The sequence below is a fragment of the Balaenoptera borealis genome, assembly GCF_965194805.1.
Source record: "Balaenoptera borealis genome assembly, chromosome: 2".
In the NCBI taxonomy this organism is placed as follows: Eukaryota; Metazoa; Chordata; class Mammalia; order Artiodactyla; family Balaenopteridae; genus Balaenoptera; species Balaenoptera borealis.
In genome coordinates this window covers 78785184-78806758 of record NC_138867.1, presented here as the reverse complement: position 1 = coordinate 78806758, position 21575 = coordinate 78785184, and the positions used below count along the sequence as shown (strand labels likewise).

The 21575-nt window shown below is 41.4% G+C and overlaps 3 protein-coding genes across 5 annotated transcripts in view; 1 reads left to right on the top strand and 2 right to left on the bottom strand.

Annotated features, from left to right (window-relative positions):
• The window catches only part of SKIC3 (SKI3 subunit of superkiller complex), a 162110-nt gene that overhangs the window by 16816 nt on the left and 123719 nt on the right, over positions 1 to 21575 (top strand). For both annotated transcript variants that reach the window (XM_082375059.1, XM_082375060.1), the window contains exon 2: positions 3373 to 3486. The gene's annotated coding sequence lies outside the window, so the exon portion shown is untranslated. The remainder of the gene's footprint in view (positions 1 to 3372; positions 3487 to 21575) is intronic.
• Positions 3494 to 6272, bottom strand: GPR150 (G protein-coupled receptor 150). Its single transcript, XM_082378217.1, has one exon. The coding sequence runs from the start codon at positions 6164 to 6166 to the stop codon at positions 4868 to 4870; it is 1299 nt and encodes a 432-aa protein (XP_082234343.1). The 5' UTR covers positions 6167 to 6272; the 3' UTR covers positions 3494 to 4867.
• The window catches only part of ARSK (arylsulfatase family member K), a gene marked incomplete at its 5' end in the record, with an annotated part of 44680 nt that continues 38385 nt past the window's right edge, over positions 15281 to 21575 (bottom strand). For both annotated transcript variants that reach the window (XM_082377339.1, XM_082377340.1), the window contains 2 exons: positions 15281 to 16384; positions 18769 to 18990. In XM_082377339.1, coding sequence (XP_082233465.1) covers positions 16095 to 16384; positions 18769 to 18990 — 512 coding nt within the window. In that variant the 3' untranslated portion in view covers positions 15281 to 16094. The remainder of the gene's footprint in view (positions 16385 to 18768; positions 18991 to 21575) is intronic.

The following is a 21575-nucleotide window of genomic DNA, read 5'->3' as shown; positions in this document are numbered from 1 at the left end:
TAAATAAATATATATATATTTTTTTAATTTAAAAAAGAGAGTTAATGATTGGGAAATGTGAAGATGTGGAAACAAAGAATAGCTGGTTGGGGAACTAGTAACAATTTAGACTATAATTCTGTCACATTGCAGAATCACCAAACTCCCAATTCCCTGAAAGATACAGCTAAAGGCCTGACACACATTCCTAAGTTGTTTTTACAGGCAGGAGATCCCCTCCAGATGAAAAGGGCTGACCACAAGAACATGGACCCTAGACTGGTTGAAACCAGAAGGTTGATGATGCTTAAAATTTCACCTTGATGCCAACCAATCCGAGAATTGTCCATGAGCTGATCATGCCCTGCTCCTTGAACACTATAAAACACCTCACTACCCTCTCCAGGGTGGGCACGGTCCTTGAGGTGCTAGCCTGCTGTGTTCCCTCTTTGCCTGGCAAAGAAATAAAGCTACTCCTTCTCTTTCCTCCAAACTCCGTCTCCATATTTCTATTCGACATCGGTGCACAGAGAGCCAAGATTTTGGCAGCAATAAGAACCTGAGAACTGCTAGAAAAGAGAAAGTGGATTCAAGGAGGGTAGTTGACAATTATTGTGAGCATTCTACCTTCTGTAAGGCCTAACTTCCCTATTACTATGTAGCACCATTGAATACATAAATCTTTCATAGATTCTCCAATATCCCTTCCTTCATTTCATGTGATATTACTCAGCTGGATTTTATTCCTCATAGCCCAGTGTTAGAGAATAACAGTAGCTATCATATATTGAATACTAGGGTGAATCTGAAGAGACAAGCTGACAGGACCCCCCTCCCCAGCAATCAAGTATTTTACATACATGAATCCTATGAAGCCAAGGTAATAGAAACCTCATTTTATTGATGAGAAAACCAAGATTCAAAAAGATTCGGCACACAGCGTAAAGTCACACAGCCACTAAGTTGTAGAGATGAAACAAGTCCAAGTCTTCAGGCTCCATAGACTCTGCTCTTTTCATTATATTACACTGCCTCTCAACTCAGCAAAACATGTTTAATTTAATTAGACTATTCATTTGTATTAGTATTTTATTAATGTTTTCCCTTTGATCGAGTCAGAACATTTCAGGAATGGGAGAGAAACTGCTCAAATTTTCTACTTCCTTTCGTGTTTCCTAGGAAGTGGCTTAGAAAAAAATATTTTAAATCTATCTCCTCTTCCACAAATGAGCTAGACTATTCTATTTTTAGTAAATGATTTATAGCTAGTTGTGGTTTAATTACACTCCTGGCTGTTTTCTACGTACCTTCTCCTTCAAATTATGTAATAGGTCATGTTTACTTATTTTAGCTGTATGTTACTGTGTGGCTAGTTCTTTTTTAAAAATACAGAATTATTTGAATTTAGTCTTTTAAGTTCTGGTGGTGACATTTGCATTGTTGTCTATGTGAATAGTGCTCTCTGGAGTCCTGAAGTCCAGACCTGTTTGCAGCAGCTTAGTTAAAATCTAACTCCAAGGGGAATGTACAGTGGGTGAGGGGATGTTATTTGCTTCCTCCCAAACTCCAAGTATGTGGTCTTGATGGTCCTCTAGTCATTTCCTGTTTGGGTGATACCTAGAAAAGAGATCAAGTTCAGGGTCACCCACTCATTTCCCTTTGCTGTGCAGTTTGAGTGGTATGTCCTACTCTAGGAAGAGTCTAAATTTAGAATAACCTTTGGGGGCTTCCTTGATTGGGACAGAGCTGAAATTCTGAGTTGTCTATAGCAATATAGATTCCTAGGATCAGTGGTCATGATTCTGAGGTGGTGCTTTAAGTTTCTTAACTTAGAAATGCCACCAGGGATGGGAACGAAGTCACCTAGATCTGTCTTCAAGTTTCAGATATAGTTAAAATTAGAGAAAGTTTCTTAGTTATAGAAGAGAAGCATTTTAGTATGAAGTGGGCTTAACCAAGTCTTCCACAAAATCTAGGGAAATGTAGTTTAATTGTATTTTCAATTAACTACTTGAATTGGAATTCTGTATTTTTGACCCAGGTGGAAATTTCTCATAATTTCTAGATGGCAATCAGCTGAAAATCTTTAATAGATTTAAAAAATCAATCTTTTTAACAATTTTGCAGTTGTGTAAAAGTTTAGTCTGGCCTCCCAATAAGCATTTCCCCTTCTTTCTTTCCTAAAAGAAAGAATGAGATTTTTCACCCCTTCTCTATGCAACTTATATCTTCAGTTCCAGGTCCAAGTCAGTCATGGTGGCCCCATTTCCCTTGCAATGATATGTCTGGATATGGACTGGCCAATGAACCGTGTGGGAAAGTCTATCCAGGACATCCAAGAAATGTTTCTTCATTCTTATAAAGAGTGAAAAGAAGAGAGAGTCTCCTTCTGCACATTGTCATGTTTGAATGTGATGCCTGGAACTGCAGCAGCCATTTTGTGACCTCAAGGGAAACTGGCTTTAATGTCAAGCCCACCAGCTCAGGATGGCAGAATAGAAAGACGAAAAGGATTTAGGTCCTTGGTTATGAAGTTATGAAGCTACTCAATTAACCAATCCTGGAGCAGCCCTACCACTGGACTTCTTGTTATGTGAGATAATAAATTTAAGCCAGCTGTATCTGTTTTTCTGTTAGTGTGTTCTCAACTGCGGAAAACAGAAAATCTGACTCAATTGGCTTAAATTACCTTGTTGAGAGCATTCTAAGTGATAAAACATTATAGGTCATATTTTAAGGTTCTGAGCTTCTTCCTTGATCCCTGCCTCTAGGTATTCCCCCCTTCCAATTAGTTGATCCTTCACACCATCATTGGAATGACTTTGCAGAATTCAAATCTGATCATATTGCAACTCTGGTTAAATCTTTCAAAGGCTATTTTTGGCTTTCTTGGTGTGGCAAACAGACTTTTCTTCACTGGGTCTGGGCTGGATCTCTGTGGCCGCATATCCCATCAGGTCAGACCCCACAGGCACCCTAATGCTAGATATTTCAACTATTGCCATTCCTTGACCATGCTATGTTCTCTCTCACTTATGCTTTACAAATGCTAGTCCCAACTGCATAGAATACCTTCTCCTATCTGATGGGTCACCCCCACCATCCCCCAGGCTCCCAAGGTTGTTAGATGTTCTTCTTCAGTGTCCTGACACCCCGACTGGAACCCCTGTTAAAGCACATCTGACTGTTTTTGTGCTGTACTTGTCAGATTGTCTCCTACATATGATTATAAGGTCTTTGAGGGAAAATGTGTCTTATTCATTTTAGCATCTCCAGTGCCTAGCACATTGCTTGGCACAAAATAAGCGAGTAATAAATGTTTATTAATGAATAAAAATAATGCTATAACCCAGATTTATGTTCATGAAGACAATTGTGTTCTTTTCTCTTTAGGTGGCTTATTCTTGGTATGTTGCATGCTATACCTTCCTCAGCAGGGTAGGGAGGATGAAAGAGGAAGGAAAACCTCTAACTATGTAACATTTTTGGACAAGATTTTTGAGGAAGGTAAGCCAAGTTTAATGAAGATTTCTTTTTGTAAATCTTTTATCCATTCTATCTATGCCTGATTCATATGATGAATTAATCAACAAATGTGTGTTGTATGCCTACTGTGTATCAAACATTGTTTAAGAGTTTGGGATTCATCAATGAACAAAACAAGGAAGTCCTCAGAGAGCATTGGCTTCACAAGTGAACTTTACCAGTCATTTCCCCTTTCTGGATCTTAGTCCTGCGTTTGTGCATGAACAGGAAACACTGTAATGGAAAGCTTGCAGATTCTCAGATGAAACATTGGTAAACACATGGATATTTGTTCATAAGCGCCGCCACTTCTCTCTAGAACCAAGGACAGTTAGGAGGAGGAGGTCGCTGACTAAATCTGCTCCTTGACCTTGTTCTCAGCAATCCACACCAATAGGCATTGCCCTTGTTTGTAAAAAGAGAGTTTTATATATCCATGCAGCGTTGGGAGGTTGCAGCTTTCCTCCTAGCTGCGAATATCCCTAAGGCGCCACCTGGGACAGTGAGCCTCACCCCTATGCACCACCCAGGTGCTTCCCTTCTCCAGTCTGCTGGCGATTCTGTGCTTAGAGGCTCCACCTGTGCACAGCTTCGCAGCTGTAGAGGCTGCTCTGGGCACAGGAACAATTTCCTACAGAAACTGGGCATATTTGAAAGGTTGGAAGGGAAGCTTTTGTGTCTCCCTCCTACAATTCCAGCTTCTCCTTAAGTGGAAGCTAGACCAGAAATAAAGTCCACACTGATTTTCTTCTGAGAAAACACATTACCATGTTAAAAAAAAAAAAAGTCCTAATTGCTCTGGGGGAAATGTTTTTATTTTACAAATACTCTGTGGCTCTGAAGTGACAGCAAGATTACATTTCTGACAGTATCACTGGTACAATTTCCAGGCTCCTCAGGGAGAGCAATGTGAGGATATTCCTCCCGGAAAGAGAGGCACATTCTCTGGTCCCCCAGCTACAGTTAAACAACGACCCTAAATAAGTAAAAACAGATGATAACACAGCAAATAATGAAAGCTTGGCAATTTAACTAAAGCAAATGGTCTTAGCCAGAACGCTATGGGAGTGAAAAAGAACTACAAAAATAACTCTGTAACTTTGCTTTTACAAACAAATGGCTCACTCTCTGTCTCCAGATGGGGAAATGTGAGAACTGGAAAGGAGAAAAGAACCTGGAAGAGTGTAGAAAAATGTAAACATTAGAAAGAAATGTAATAGGGGAGTGGAGGACGGGGACAGCTTCAGTGTAGCGCTCTTGGAGACCGTCCTGACGGTTGTGATCTAGATAGAGCCCGGCCGGCCTCGTGTTCCGTGGAGGCGGTGCCGCAGCGACAGATGACCTGTCTCTGGCCATCGAACACCTAGAAGACGCTTTCGCAGGAACAGGGCAGCGACCGGGGACGCGGCGGGGGTGGGCGCAAGTAACCCTCCTCCGGCTGCTCCCGCCGAGCGTGGTGATAATGTGGGTGGGGCCAGCGGTGGCGGTGGAGCGCCTGGTGGCCCCGGGCGCCCTCGTCGTCCTCCGCGACTCCCTCCCGCGGGCAGCACACTGCACCCAGGCGCCTCCGCCAGCGCCGCCGGAGTTGACAGTCGCCCGCCTGGAAGAACAGGTAGACGAAGGGATTGAGAGCGCTGTTGGCCACCCCCAGGAGGCGCAGCGCCACCGCTAGGTCCTCGGCCTCCCAGTCTCCCACCGTCCCAGACGACCACGTGGCCGCCAGCCGGGCAGCGAAGTAGGGCAGCTCGCACCCCACGAACAGCAGCGCCAGCACCAGGCTCATCTTCAGGCTCTGGACCTTGGCGCGGGGCAGCGCGTTGGGCGCGGGGGCTTGGCCGGGACTGGCCGACCTGGGCGCCGCGGCCGATGGGGCCTGGGGCGGGCGCTGCCGCCAGGCGCAGAGCAGGCGGCTGCCAGCGATGCCCATGACCGCGACCGGCGCCACGAAGCCCGCGACGGCCTCATAGAGCGCGTAGACCATCAGGTGCCAGCGCGGTAGCGGCGCGAAGATGTCGCGGCAGCGACGCTCCCCGGGCCAAGCGCGGGCGGCCGGAGGCGCGGCGGGCGGCTGCGAGGGGGCGCCCCCGCGCACCACGAAGGCCGGGGGCAGCGCCAGCAGCAGCGCCAGCAGCCAGCCCAGGGCGGCGAGGGCGCGCGCGGGCAGCGGCGGGCCCTGTGGACGGCGCACGGCGCGCTGGCGTTCGAGGGCAATGAGCGCCACGAGGTGGGCCGACGCGCTGTGGCCGGATGCCCGTAGCAGATGCACGAAGCGGCACGCCAGGTCGCTCGCGGCCCGGCGCGGCTCGCCCAGCAGCTCCCAGGCCAGCTGCGACAGCGCGGTGCCCCCGCACGCATACAGGTCGGCCAAGGCCAGCTGCACCAGCAGGAAGTCCATCTTGCGACGCTTGGGACCTGCCCAGGGCCCGCCGCCCCCGCACAGGCGGCACAGCACCGTAGCGTTGCCGGCCACCGTCACCACCAGGATGACCCCCAGGAAGACCAGGCGGACGCGGCGGCTGGGCGGCCCGGACGGCGGCGTTGGCGGCGGCCCCGGGACTGGGGCTCCCTGTCCGGAAGTCAGGTTGAGACCCCAGCCCAGCGAGATGGGTACGGAGAGGTTGGGCGCCGGCGCCGGAGTTGAGGGGCTGAAGGGATCCTCCATCCTTAGCCTGGAGGAAGAGGAGGTACCGAACAGGGCAGGCAGGGCGCGGGAAACCAAGGTGGAGGCGAGACTCCGCTGGGCGCGATGCCGGGTCTTACGAGTTCCCAAAGTTAGTTGAAAACGCACACGCACGGAGAGGGAGATGGATGCAGGTAGCTTTGCGCTTAGTTGTTTTTATAGGTTGGCCTCGTCATTTGTCACTCAAATGGGGGGTGTACGCTCGAGGAACACACATGATTCCTCTTCTCCACCTTCCTCTCCGCGTCTCCCCTCCCAGTCCTGGTAGATCCCCTTCCAGTCTCTGCTGCAGCCCCCATGCTGCCCTCGCCGGAGCCGCGAACCGCTGGGCTCTAGAAACCTCTCGCGTTGGGTGTTTACATACAGCACGGCCAGACAGAAGGCCGCTTTGCCTGGCCATCGTTAACCCGGGACCAGCACACTGGAGAGGAAAGTCCTGACTGAGACTATACCCCTCAAAATGGTTTCAGATTGCCAGTAGGAAAAAAAAAAAAAAAAAAAAAAGGGCACTAGTTTTAATTAAAAAACAAAAGAGAAAGATTTGAAATGCCATGGTTCTGCACTAGCTTGAGAAAAACAGGAACCCAAGAAACCTAACAGCGTTTTGAGCAAAGAGGAGCCCAACAGATAAATCTTCCTCTGGCCAACGAGAGTATTTTACTTGGAGAGAACTAACGTCAAAGGTGTTGCGTGGCAATTAGGAGCAGCAGTGGTTTGCAGATTGTTTCAAATACTCCTCATTACTAGAAACAGCAGATCACAGCTGCTCTCCGTCATGTAAAATTCATTTCATTAGTCTGAAGAGGGCATTAATAGGTTTTATGCAAATGGTAGTACATTTATTGCTTTTCTCCTAATATTTTCACTCAGTGACAGATGTATCATCACGGCTCTTCCTTCTCTTGATTCTGTTTTCTAGCAGATGGGAGGTTGCTAGGAGGGACTACGCCTCCAATAAGCCTGGAGAAAAGGTGACTAAGAAGATGATAAGGCGGCCAAGTTTTAAAAAAGAAATCCAACTCACAGGAAATGGTTTCGATTAAATGCTATCTCTTTTATTTTAGCCCTATCTCCTCACAAACAAATTTTAGTTTTCCTGTTGGAAGCATCAATTTGGTTTTTTATGCCCCTCCACATTAATTATGGTGAAAGTAGAGTTCCTATGCTTCCTGGTCTGGGCGTCTGCTGGGGTTCACATTCCCAGGCTGAGGAAATATTTGGCACTTTAAGATGTGCGGGATAGGAGGGTTTGGTGGGTGCAGCGGACAGTCCTGCCAGGTGGAGTGGGAATCTCATTTCCCAAGCTGTTGCCCTTTGGCCAGAGAACTGTGTCATTTTTATTATATCCCCAGTGCCTATCACGGGACCTGACACATAGTAGGTATCAGTAAATTTGTTTTGAGTTGATGAATTAATGGATATGTGATGCATTTCAGATAATTTTGAGCAAATGTTTCTACCTTGATTATAAATCCATCAACCTAAGAGAAAAATGCCTGTTATACCTGTGCCAGTATCATCCAGAAGAGCTCAAGGAAGCTCTGGGGAGATGTAGGAATAGCCATTCTTGGTGGAACATTTAAGAGGTAGAGTGATAGCCTTGGGAAATCAAACTCCTGGTTTAATTTTTTTTTAACTTTTTTAAAAATTAATTTTATTTATTATTCTTGGCTGCATTGGGTCTTCGTTGCTGCACGCGGGCTTTCTCTAGTTGCGGCGAGCGGGGGCTACTCTTCGTCGCAGGCTTCTCGCTGCAGTGGCTTCTCTTGTTGCGGAGCACCAGCTCTAGGCGCATGGGCTTCAGTAGTTGTGGCACGTGGGCTCAGTAGTTGTGGCTCGCAGGCTCTAGAGCTCAGGCTCAGTAGTTGTGGCGCAGGGGCTTAGTTGCTCCGCAGCATGTGGGATCTTCCCGGATCAGGGCTTGAACCCGTGTCGCCTGCATTGGCAGGCAGATTCTTAACCACTGTGCTACCTGGGAAGTCCCTATGTGCGTTTTTCTTTGTATTCTGCTTGGGCTTCTCTAAACGTTTAGGTTGGTGATTTGTTGTCTTTCATTAATTTTGGAAAATTCTCAGCAATTGTCTTTTCAGATATTTCTTCTGACATTTTGCCTCTATTCTTCTAATATTTCAGTTGCATATATATTATACCTTTTCATATTGTCCCACAGTTCTTGGATGCTCTGCTCTTTTTTTCTCTACCTTTCACTTTTTCTTTTTTTCCTTCTTTTTTTCCCTATCCCATCTATCCTCAGAGGAAGTTGTTACCCTTTGAAATTCAGGATTTTATCTTGAAAAATTTCACTTGGCCTACATTCAAGTTCACTAATTCTTTTTCTCTCAAGTTCACTAATTTTTTGTGTGTGTCTAGTCTGCTGATAAGCCATTTGAAGGACTTCTTCATCCACGATAGCATGTTGTTTCTAGTGAATCAATTTTATTCCTTTTTAAAAAAATAGTTTCCATCTCTCTGCTGAAATTCCCGATCTGTTCATGCATGTTTACCACATTTCCCCCTAGATCCTTCCATAGATTAATCATAGTATTTTCAAGTCACTTTCTCATGGTTTCAACTTCTGGGCCATCTCTCAGTCTGGTTCTGTTTACTGCCTTCTTTCTTCAAAGTGAGTCTTTCTTGCTTCTTTGCCATGTAAGTTTGACCAAATGCCAGACATTATATGTAAGTGAAAAACAGTGACTGATGTAAATAGTATTTACTCCTGAAAATGGGCACGCTTCTTCATCTGTCAGGCTAGTAGGGTGGAGGGGTTGACTAAATGTAGGCAGTAGTTGAGCTAAGTTTGGGTTTTGATGTTGGTATAGTTATCATTATTCTACTACAGACTTCAGACTCCTGCATACTGCTGCTGTCTTGCTTTGGTGAGAGGCTTGGAACACTGGAGGGTTTTTCTCAGTGTTCCTGCTCCACCCCTACCTTTCGGCACACCTGGCCATGGGGAGTGCGGTGGGAGGTTTCTTTCTCCATGCTTCTTACCTTTCTCCCAGAAGTAGTGTGCTGTTGTTCATGGTGGGGGCAGGCTAATTTTTTTTTTTTTTTTTAAAGAAACTCACTCCAGCTTCAGTCTTATGTAGGCCCTGGGGGCCTGAGCCTTAAGGGTGGCACTTTATCAACATTTGTCACTTTCCCCTATGGCAGCTGAACTTGGCCTTATAACTTGCAGAAGAGCAAGTTTCTTGTCTGTACCGCTGTTGCAAGAGATCTTTGCTTTCTCTCAGTGCAGGATTGTGAGCATGGCTGGGGTTCTGCCTCTCCTCAGCAGCAGAGAGCTTTTGCTATAATCTACCCCTTCCCAGTGATAGCTGACCTTTTGCTGAGGACTGGGGGTGAGAGGGTTTTCTGCTCCTGCCCGAGTGGCAGATGAGTTTCGCTTTGTATGAGAGAAGGTTCTGGGTTTTATGCTTCTCCTCCAGAGGCAGCCCCTCCCCATCTGTTCGTCTGTCCCACTGTAGAGGCTCTGTCAGGTCCCCTGCCCTGCTCCCCATCTTTCTCATGAGTGCTGGTTGAGGTCCATGAGAAAAAGCTCATTGCTGGAAGTGGTCTCCCTTGTGTGTGTGGCTCCTAGTTTCTGCTGCTTTTTTCACACACATTTGGCTTTTATGAATTTGTCAAAATATCAGTTGTTTTCTTATCTCCTCTTTTGGCTTCTAGTCTTTCTTCCCATGTACTGCCAAAGGTGGGACAGTTTGGGTGTCTCAGCTGTCCTCAGAAGGGGTTGCCACCCTTTTCAATTCAGTTCACCTGTCCTATGAGAGGCTCAAAAAAGTTTTAATTTTGCAGATTATCTAGCTTTTTTTCTTTTCCTTTTGATTTCTTTTACTGTGGGAGCAATATTCCCTATCCTATGTGGAAGCAGAGCTCTCAAGACATTAAGGATACCAATCCTTTATCATCAATGTTACAACATTTATGATTATTTTGTTTTCTAACTTCTTGAACAGTTTATTTTTCGTTCCCCTTAATAATAAAAAGCTTAAGGCTGAGTATAGCTTCGGTTGTGTCATATGTTCTTCTAAGTTCTCTCATTTTCATTATTTAAAAAATAGCCTATCCCTTTAATTTTTTGACCCAAGAATTTAAGATTCTGCTTTGTAACTTTAAGAGAAGAAAGGGGGCTAAAAATCTTATCTGAGAGTTTAGTATACATAATTGTAAACATCACACACACATACCCAGAATATCTGACCAGTGTAGAAGGGATCTAGATCTTTTCTGTTTTCCACATTGAGCTTCTTTCACCTAATTGGTGTTGAGATCTCTCCTTTTTGCCCATGGCCCCTCATCACCAAGTTCTAGTTTGATTCAGTGATTTACAGTATGCTTTAATAGCCAGTAAGAATTGTCCCACCTCAATATTCATTTTTCATAATTTTATTAGTTATTTCAGACATTGTTTTTTTTGAAAACTTTCAGATCATTTAGTCCAATTAAAAAAAAAAAAACCCTTACTGGGGCTAAGATCAGGGTTGCATGAAATGTATGCATTAATTCTGGAGAAGTGGTATTTTAATATTAGAGCCTCCTATCCCAGAACATGCTGTCATTCCATGTTCATATCTTGTTTGTAAACTTAATAGAATTTTATAATTTTTTTCATCTAGGTTTGTGCTTCTTGTTAAACTTTAAACTATTTTTATAGAATGTCATACTGTGAGTGGAATATTTTTCCTAATTTCTATTTTTAATTAGTGATTATTCTTACAGATAGGTATTGATTTATGTATATGCAGCCATTTAACAAATTTCATCAATTATAATAGTTTTTACTAGGATCTCCTGGGTTTTATGAAATGGAAAACCACAAACAGTAGAAAGAATACAGAATCCACTTTTTTTTTCTTTCTACAAAGACAAAAACATATAAAGCTTCCAGTTGATGTGGATGCTTCTGGTTCAAGGACCATAGTTTGAATAACAAGGTTCCAGACCCATGGTTCCCACATTTTGCCGCACATTAGAATCACCTGGGGAGTTTTAAAAAATCTTAATGCTTGGAGGTGGGAGCTAGGCATAATAGTTTTTAAACATCCTCAGGTGATTCCAGTTTGCAGCAAGTTTTGAACCATTGTTCTAGGCTAGCAGTTAGCAGTCTATGGCCCCCAGGTCAAATCCTGTGTTTTTGTAAACAAAGCTTCATTGGAACATAGCCACTCTCATTTGTTCACATAGTGTCTGTTGCTGCTTTCTTGCTACTACGGCAGGATTGAGCAGTTGTGAAAGAGACCATATGGCTCACAAAGCCTAAAATATTTAGTATCTGGCTTTTTCATAGAAAAAGAAAAAACAGAGGGATAGAGTCCCTTTATCAATTCTCCTGTGCAGGATTTTCTAGAATTCACTGTTTCTAGAAGGCTCTGTTTTATGAGAAGGCTACTCCTTTTCACCCCCTGCCCTGCCATGGACAAATGTGTTGGTTTTCCAATACAATGTGATATCTGAGAAACTCGAATTCCTTGCATATTAATTCAACAAATATTTACTGAGCTTCTACTATGTGTCAGGCCCTTGGGATACTTTAGGAAACAAAAAGGACAAAAGGCCATTCCTGTATGGGCTTCCATCCTACTGGGTAGGAGGGGTGGGAGACAGTATCAACAAATTAAATATGTAAAACATACACTAAGTTGGACGGTAATGATTTATATGCAGAAAAATAAAGCAGGGAAGCCCTTGTGATTAGGTAACATTTGAGCAATGACCGGAAGGAGATAACAAAGAGAGCCATGTGGAAATCTGAGGGAAGAACCGCATTCCAGGCCAAGAGTTGATAAGCACAAAGGTCTTGAGGTGGTGCTTGCCTAGTGTGCCTGGAAAAGGATAGGGAGGCCAGTGTGGCTGGAGCAGAGTGAACCAAGTAGAATGCGGGAGATGTACAATATGCCGCCGGATCATTTAGAGCCCTGAAGGCCACTGTAATGATTTGGGCTTGTGACCAAGAATGTCACCTGCCATATCAATAAACAAAGGATCAAGCCATCAGTCACTGCAGCTACCCCTGTCTGTGCACTCTGAAGGGATTCAGGATGTAGAAAATAGGATACTGGCCCTAGATAGTTCAGGTGCACATCAAAGGAATGGTTTCATTGAGCCCAGCCTCTTGCATCTTCCCATACATAGAAAAGCGCTCAATTCATTAACTTGAGATGTCTGGTTTTCTTTAATTAACAGTAATCTTTTGATATTCCGACTACCTGGTTTTTGTTGCAAAAGCTATATATCCTGGATCCTCCCTTACCTCTTCAGAGCCGCCTCTCCCTCAGAGTTATCTGAGAGGCTGTCTGCTGGGCTTAAGTCCTCAGCAAGTTTGCAGAATAAAACACAATTCTCAACTTTTAGGTGGTGCTTTTTTTTTTTTTTCATTCGACAGGCTTTCACAGAGTAAGGTGAGAAACCAGTGGAGGGTTTGAGTATCCAGTGATGTGATCTGATCACTCTGACGGCTGTGTTGAGAAGAGACTGAGGAAAGCCAAGGGCAGACTCAGGGAGACCTCCTAGGAGGCTATTGCAAAATTCCAAACAACAGATTATGGTAGTTTGGAACAGGGTGGCAATGGTGGAGGTTGGGAAAGATGAAGCCCAAAGACTGTCCTCAATCCAGTTTATAATTAGTGTCAGTTCCTCTCCGATTCTGGCATTAGATAATTTGTCTTGTTTTCCAAGTTTTTCTTCTTTTTCTGTTTTCATGGTTGTTAGATACCATTTTGAATTAGATATTCTCCTAAAACCTCAATTTTACCTAATTATGATCCTATATTGAATATGCTTAAAACATTGCAGATGCTTGGTAAATTCTAACAATGAATGCATCTTAAAGAGTTTGAATAGAATGAGGTGGATTATATTTATCTTCACATGCTTATGTTTTCAAAACCACATTTCTATTATTACTGCTTTATTTTTCTCTATGTTTAGCATATACATCACACATTAGCTATTTTTTATTCCTTAGGTTTAATTAGGAGATGAGAGGTAGATTTGTATATTTTAATTTTAACCTCAATAGTTTAAATATTGAGATCTTTCTCTTAAGGGTTTTACTTCAGAATATATCTGAAGTGAAAATTATTTCTCAGAAATTCATACATAACTACAAAGATAAGCTCATACCAATTCACTGAAGAATAAAGAAAGTAAAGGTGATGAGGTGTCTAATGAAGAAAACTTCCAAGACAGTTTGAAAAAGGAAGTTAGGTTAAAAGGAAATTGGGTAAATTTATTATTTGCAGATAAACTTTTTACCAGAGAAATACAAGATACCAACTGGAAAACTATTAGTACCAAAAAAATTGTATTATTGGTACAAAGTAAATATATAGAAATAAAATTTGTGTATACAAATAACCAATTAGAAGATATAATGGAAGAAACATCCACTTCAAATAGCACAACACCAACAAATGATAGAACACCTGGGAATAAACTCACCTCTGGCTGCACATTAGGATCATCCACTGGAGGGCTTAACAAACAAAACAGCAATAAGAACAAAACTGCCCAGGTGCCATCCCTAGAATTCTAATTCCACTGGTGTGGGATGGGCCCTAGGTGGTATTTTTTAAAGGTCCCTACTTTCCAAAAATCTCTAAGAAGAAACTGATCTATATGAAGAAAACTTAGAATGCTACTGAGCAATATAAAGAAGGCTTGAAGAAAGGGAAAAGTGTACTATATTCTTTAGAATAACCAAATATCAGAAAGAATTCAATTTGCCCTAAATTAGGCTATAAATTTAATATATCATAAAAAGACTAACAAGATTTTTCATTTTTGGAACTACACAAACTTATTCTAAATTTGTATGGGAAAAATAAGTTAGCAAGAATAGCCAAGGACAATTCCGAAAAAGAAAACTGTTGCAAAGAAAATAGTATCACCAGATATTGCCTACCCTATTAATAAACAAAATAGAATGGTCCACTGCAAAGTAAAACATGTTTTGAAAGGACCCAAATGTCAATATGACTTGTATATAATAAAAACGGCATTTCAGATCAATAGAGGAAAAGATAATTTGTTCAATAAAAGATGTTATAAAGTGGCATTTTCTAACTAATGGGACAAATATTAGCTTACTCAATAAAAGGTCAGTTGGGGTGGCCATCTTAAAACAAACGAAAGTTAGATCTCTAATATGTAATACATTCCCATGGGTCAAAGACCTAAGGGTAAAAAATAAAACTCTAAAAGAAGATAAGTGGGGAAGGCCATTCTAAATATGACACAAAATCCCCAAGCCACAAAAGCAAAGATTCATAAATTTGATTGCATAAAAATACCAATTTCCACATGTCAACAAACACCAGGGCAAAGTCAAAAGACAAATTATGAAAAGGAAAAAAATATTTGTAGCTTCTCTAACAGAGAGCTAATATCTAAAGTATGCCTGTAATAAAAAAGACAAACAACCAACAGAAAAATAGGCAAAGAACAGAAATAAGAAAGGTCATGTAAAGGAATTCCAGTGGCTATTAAATATATGAAAATATGATCTACCTTACTCATAGTAAGAAAAAGAAGAAAAACAATAATAAAGTATTTTTTATCTACCCAGTTGGCAACAAATGTGAGGCCATGCATTGCTGGTAAGAGTATAAATTGGTATAACTTCTTTAGGGGTAATTTGGTGGTATCTAGAGTAATTTTGCTAGATATAGTCTTGCCCCAGTAATTTCACTTCTAGGTGTCTTTTTTTTTTCATTTTTAAAGTTATTTATTTATTTGTTTATTTATTTGGCTGTGCCACACGGCATGTGGGGATCTTAGTTCCTGGACCAGGGATCCGTGCCTGCCACAGTGGAGTGCGGAGTCTTAACCACTGGGCCACCAGGGAAGTCCTAGGTGTCTTTGTTAAATGGAAAAAAAGAGAGCAAGCTGTAGAACATTTTTTATAGTATGCTACCATTTGTGTGTGTGTGTCAGGGGCGGGTGCTGGGGAAGAATATAAAGTTTGTAGAAGCCTATCTGTCTCTCAAAGGATACATAGGTGGTTACAGTAGTTGCCACAAGGAAGGGGTACTGGGTGGCTGGGGGACTGGGAAAGGAGAGAGACTTCATGCTCACTGTTAACCGTTTAGTACCTTTTTTTAAAAATAAATTTATTTATTTATTTATTTATTTTTGGCTGTGTTGGGTCTTCGTTTCTGTGCGAGGGCTTTCTCTAGTTGCGGCAAGCGGGGGCCACTCTTCATCGCGGTGCGCGGGCCTCTCACTGTCGCGGCCTCTCCCGTTGAGGAGCACAGGCTCCAGACGCGCAGGCTCAGTAATTGTGGCTCACGGGCCCAGTTGCTCCGCGGCATGTGGGATCCTCCCAGACCAGGGCTCGAACCCGTTTTCCCTGCATTGGCAGGCAGACTCTCAACCACTGCGCCACCAGGGAAGCCCCGTTTAGTACCTTTTTGAAGCTTGTACCTTGTGCATGTATTACCTATTTTAAAAAATAATAATTTCTGCCATATCCATGGTCTGTGTACCATTAAATACTCCAAATACTCCCATCAAATACATCCAAATGATCTATATCCCATCAAATAAAAATAACTCATCAGACACCATCAAATACTCAAAAATAACTATTTTATGGGTCATAAGTAATAAAAATTGTTAAACTATTTTATATTCCATAATATTCAGAGGAACACAACTTTACATTATAGTATTTGATTCTACCCTTTTAATATTTCAGTTAAGTTGTCAGAAGTTTATAAGAATAAGGTCTTGATAGTAATGAGTTTGAAAATATGTAATTCTATAATGATTGGCATTTTATTTTAGAAGAGTACATTCTTTAACTGAAAATCAGTAATTATTAAAACTAATGTTTAAAATGCATAATTAATCATGATCTTTTAACATATTTCTATATAGCTCTAGAACATTATTTTCTTATTTTTGTTCAAATATTTTCTGGATCAGAGTGGATTTTAAGCCACTGATCAATGGCATTTTCATACTTCCTTGGTTCTTTCAGCCAGTCCTGATGCCACCTAAGATTTGCTATGACATCTGAATAGTTTTGCCCTATACTTTGTTTCCACTTGATAAACTGCTCTTTATTGTATCGGTGGACAGAAGCAGAAACCTGAGGGTAGTTTATAATGGAACGAAGCTTCTGATCCAAAGAAGAAGTAACTTCTGGAAATTTTGTAGCAATATTTGTTAGTTCATCTGGATCTGAGGAAAGATCTGAAAGAAAAAATAAAATGGAATACCTCTCAAAATAGTTATGTAACCGAGCAGGATCCTGTGGGTACCTCTGTCAAGTTTATGATTAACCTCCTTATCTGAACCTTTAGTCCTTTTCTTGTTCAAAACTTGTTCTCCTCAAGATTGAGGAGTATCAAAGAAAAGGGGGGAGTTGTAACCGAGCAGGACCCTCTGGGGCCTTACCTGGGACGCAAGTTCGCGTGCCTGATGCACAGTGGGACCAAACACACTGAAACGTCGCAGTTCGGAGCAGAGAAAGGTTTATTGGGTGGCTCGTGCCCTAAAAACCCCCTGAGCTCCCCGAAGAGTTTCCGCAAAGCATTTTTAAAAGCCAGGTTGAGGGAGGGGGCTCGCAGGGTACGTGATGATGAGGGAACAGGGTGGTGTCACGGGGGTTAACTTTATCAGTCCTTAGGCTCCAGGAGGCCTGGGGCTGTGTGCTCCTGGTCATCAAGTAGTTATAACATCTTCCATTCGGTGGGGGGCTTTCACATCTGTAAAACAACTCAGGAAATGTGCATCAAATACTGTTATTTAAGTACTTCAGAGAGGAGCTAAAGCAGAGGATATGGGGGAAGGCCTGTCCCAGGAAGGCCCCATAGGGTCCTGCTCTGTTACAATTATCTGCTTAACAACCATTTTTTAGAATGTCATTACTCTGTGACAAATAACATACTAGAATTTATTTTTATTCTCAGTTCTTAGTATAGTAAGCTAAAGGACAGCATAAGTGGAAAAATAATATACCGAAAGTTAAACACCTCTCTAAATGTATGTCCAAGTTATCTTCCTTCTTACCATCATCCTCCTATCCCTTTTTTTTTCCTTATCTATTCTTAGATGGCTTAGCCACAATTCTTCCTATTTGTGATGCCTTGCTTACTTTGACATGCAAAAAAATATGTATTTATATATATATATATATATATATATATATAGTAGTGCTTATATTGTCCCATTTCAACAGCCCCAGATGTTCCAGCTGTAAGAATTTTTTATATAGTGGAGTCAAGTTCTTGCAACTTCACTTACTCCTAGTTTTTTTTGTTTTTGTTTTTTTTTAAACATATGTTAGCATCCTACGCTTGAATTTTTGAAAATTACATTCATTGTGTCTATTTGAGCAAATAGCCATGGAAATAAAAACTCTCAATCACTATCATCAAGAAAATGATAAATATTTCAGATAACATAAACACCCCTTTTACCTACAATGTAGGAAGACAGAGGATATAACTAGGATGCCAGTCTAATTGGAAAAATGGCAAATCAAAGATCTTATGACAAGTTACTTAAGACAGTAAATGAACAATGCACAGTGAGGGAAAAACCCCTACAGGCCTATCTGAGTGCATTAGCCAGAAGATCCTGAAGACATTTATGGTTTTGCTAGGTGATTTCAGATGGCACCTCTTTGGGAAAGGGAAGTCAGTGAATAAACCCCAGAGAATACAGGAAAGGCAGGCTCCCCCACTGATTCTTTGACAGTCACACCTCCTTTTTGCAGAACGTAACCAATGAATGAACAAGAGATGCCCATTACTCAACAGAATGAAAATTTAAGGACTTTTTTTTGAAGCCAAGAATCTCCTCCTTTTAGAGTTAAGGGGGACGGTCAATCAGTTTGGCCTCTAAAGAATTATTTTGAGTTAATAATTTTGACATTTGTAACTGGGAAAAAAACTTAGGGAGAAAGGAATATTAAAAATAGCTTTAGCACATATTTTATGTGCAAAAGGAGGGCAAAGGATAAGTAAAACCATAAATCTAATAATGCTGCTTAAAAACAAATTCAGAGTAGTGAATCTAGCAGGCTTTTGTAGGGTGGAAGGAGCATGGATTTTGGAGTCAAACCTGGGTTGAAATCCCAGTTCTGCCACTTCTGAGCTGTGAGACCTTGCGCAGGTGTCTGAACGCTAGTCTCTGAACTCTAGTCTTCTCTATAAAATAAAGATGATAGTACCATCTTGTAGGGATGGGGTGAACATTAAATAATAAATGTAGGATGTCAGGCTCCATAAGAGAGCAGTTAATTTTCCAGAACAACTGAATCCAAGGTACAAAAAGAGGGTGTTGACTACTGATTGGGAAAGATAACCACGAGTATTAGAAGACACCTTGATCAGAGAAAACAATGGTGGCAATCTTGAGACCCAGATGAAAAGCCTTAGGGCACTTGCTTTGGAATTCAGATGCTGATTTGCAAAGAAGCTGCTCCTCACAAGGGCAACCTTTTGTAAACTGGCCTAGCATGAGAAACTGCAGATATTTATTTAGATGATTACTGGCTCCCTTGAGCAAATGCTGTGTAGGTCAACTCATTACACATAATCTATACTTAAAAAATATATCAACAAATTTACCAAAGAGTTGAGGCAATACTGAAGCACCATCAGAGTAGGCTATATACTTCCATCGGTTAGTTCGAAGCATGTAGGTGGAAGCGTTTACATTGCATCCATGGAATTCACTCAGAATCCAGGGCGGATGTAGGTTATTGAATTTTTGTTCATTCTTAAACATTGATGATAATGGCAGCAGAGAGTATCCACTCAGGTTCTGAGGCAGAGGAATTCCAGCAATATCTAAATAACACAGTATTTTAAAATAACTCATTCTTTCATTAGTTGAACATTCATAAATGACATCATTAAAGGCCACAGAGACTAGAGGCTGTATGTGAGTTTTTGTAAACAGACTGCCTAGATCCAAATGCTTATTACTCCACTAGCCTTGTGACCTTGGGCATGTTATTAACCATTCTGAACCTCAGTTTCGTCATCTGTAAAAGGGGAATAATAATAATGCCTGTATTTCATAGGTTTATTTTAGGTTTAAATATGAAAATTTATGTAAAATTCTGAGAACAGTGTCTGACACATAGGAAACCCTCAACAAATATTAGTTAATATCATAAGTACTTTATTTCCAAATGATGGAATGATCACAGGTGTTTTTCACATTGGTCCCACAGGATATTAACAAGACCTATACGAGAAAGGAGTCTAGTAGTTACATATGTTTGCAAACAGTGGTTAAAATTAAATAAATTTATTGCTGATGTGTATCATAAACCTTCAAGGGTGGTATGTAGTACGCCATCTGTCCCAAAGTTATTTGATGACAGAACATCTTTTTACCCTGAAGTAGCATCTTGAGGAACTAGTATTTTGCAGAACATATGTTGGGAAATTCTGGATTATACTGATTTAGAGAAAAATAATCTATTTTTTCCTTATGAAATATAGACATAGAAAACGATAGCATGAGAAATGTTTAACTTCAAAAAAAGGTTGTATTTTAAAAAATTGCTTTTAAGGTATTTGTTTGGAACTCAAACTATCTTTTTCCTATAGAAAAATTATCATTGGGAATTCCCTAGTGGTCCAGTGGTTAGGACTCTGTGCTTTCACTGCCATGGGCCCGGTTCAATCCCTGGTCAGGGAACTAAGATTCCGCAAGCTGCGAAAAAAAATTACCGTTAATTATGGCTGGGTCCTTGCGATAGTTCCAAAAGGAATCTGTAGTTGCCTCCCCTGCAGCTTTTCTGGTTTCAATGTTCCATGTTTTTAGAAACATTAATTTAGAAATAATTAAATATTTCCAATGAAAAATAGAATGTAATATATCTGCAATGCTAGAAATTAAAATTGAATAAGAAAATTAATTTAACTTGACTGTACATATTTGAGGGAAAACAAATGAATTAAAAGAGAATAAGGAAGTAGACAAAGACCTCTATAAATCTTCTGAAGGTACTTGTTTTGCATATAACTTAATTAAAAAATTTGTATCTTCCATTTCCTTGGAAGGGGCATATTACAAGTACTAATCTTCTGCCAACCAATCATCATCAGGGACTTTTTTGAGAAAGAGTGAAAGAACAAGTGAAGGAAGGAAAGAAAGAAATATTTCAGAGATAACTGGTTAAAAACAAAAGAAGAAGAAGGAGCAAAGATGTTAAAGAGGATGTGCACGAGAGAAAAAGATGGCCCAAGACGAAACTAATTGAGCTACAAGACAGTAGGCTACTTACTGTAAGGAGAGAAAGTAGCCAGGGAATAGGCTGGGTCGGGCTGGTCTGTGTGTCAGCCGTCAGGGGGCACCACTGCGAGGCAGAGGAAGGGAGAGAAGAGGGCTTTGAAGATGGCTGGGAAGCAGGGACCAACTGGCAGATACCCATGGCTGGGAAGTTCCTGTATTCAGCAGTTTAATCACCTTTAATACTTAGAAATACCTTATTTCAGATCTGTTCTTAGCCTAATTTTCCTAAAGAAGCTTGTTAGACTAAGAAAATTTAAATAATTCTGCTGTGTTTGTTTATATGAGAAGTCAGTATTAAACTAGGATGAGTCCATCTAAGTATTAATTTTTTTTTACTCAAAAAAAAAAACAACCCAGCATCTAACAAACTAGGTGCTGTTCCAGATGTAGGGCAACAACAGTGAACGAAGCAGATAAGCTCTCTCAGACTCTTGGAGCTTACCTTCTAATGTGGGGAGACAGACAAATATGTCAGATGGTGATAAGTGCAGTGAAGAAAAATAAAGCAGGATCAGGGGAATAGAGAACGATGGCAGGTATGTGTTTATGTGCTGTGTTATATAGGGTGGTCAGGGAAGGCCTCTCTGATGAGGTGACATAAACAGAGACCTGAGAAAGGGCTAGATGAGCTCAGTAGATATCTGGACATGGGGAGGAAGGGCATTCTCCTAGGAATAGCAAATGTAAACACCCTGAGGCAGGAAGCTGCTTCATTCCCTTCCCCAAACACAAAGGAGTCCAGCATGGCTGGAGCAGAGTAAGTGAGGGGTAAAATTCTACAAGATGTGTTGGATAAGGGAGGAGATCATGTTGGACTCCCAGGCCCAATTAGAGAGTCTCGATTTTACTCTAAGTGATTTTGAGCAGAATTGTGACATGGTTTGACAGTAACTACTGTATGGTGAATTGACTAAAAGTGAGTACGGGCAGAAGGAAAAGAATTAGGAAGCTACTGCAGGAGTTTAGGCAAGTGATAATGTGACTTGTTTCCTGTCTAGGATCAGTAGAATAATGTACCTTTGTAAATTGATGTTGAAGAATAAAATCCTTGTCAAATATCCACAGTATTTAATAAATATGTATATAATATTTATTAAATTTTCTGTGCTTTGGGAAACTGTATATT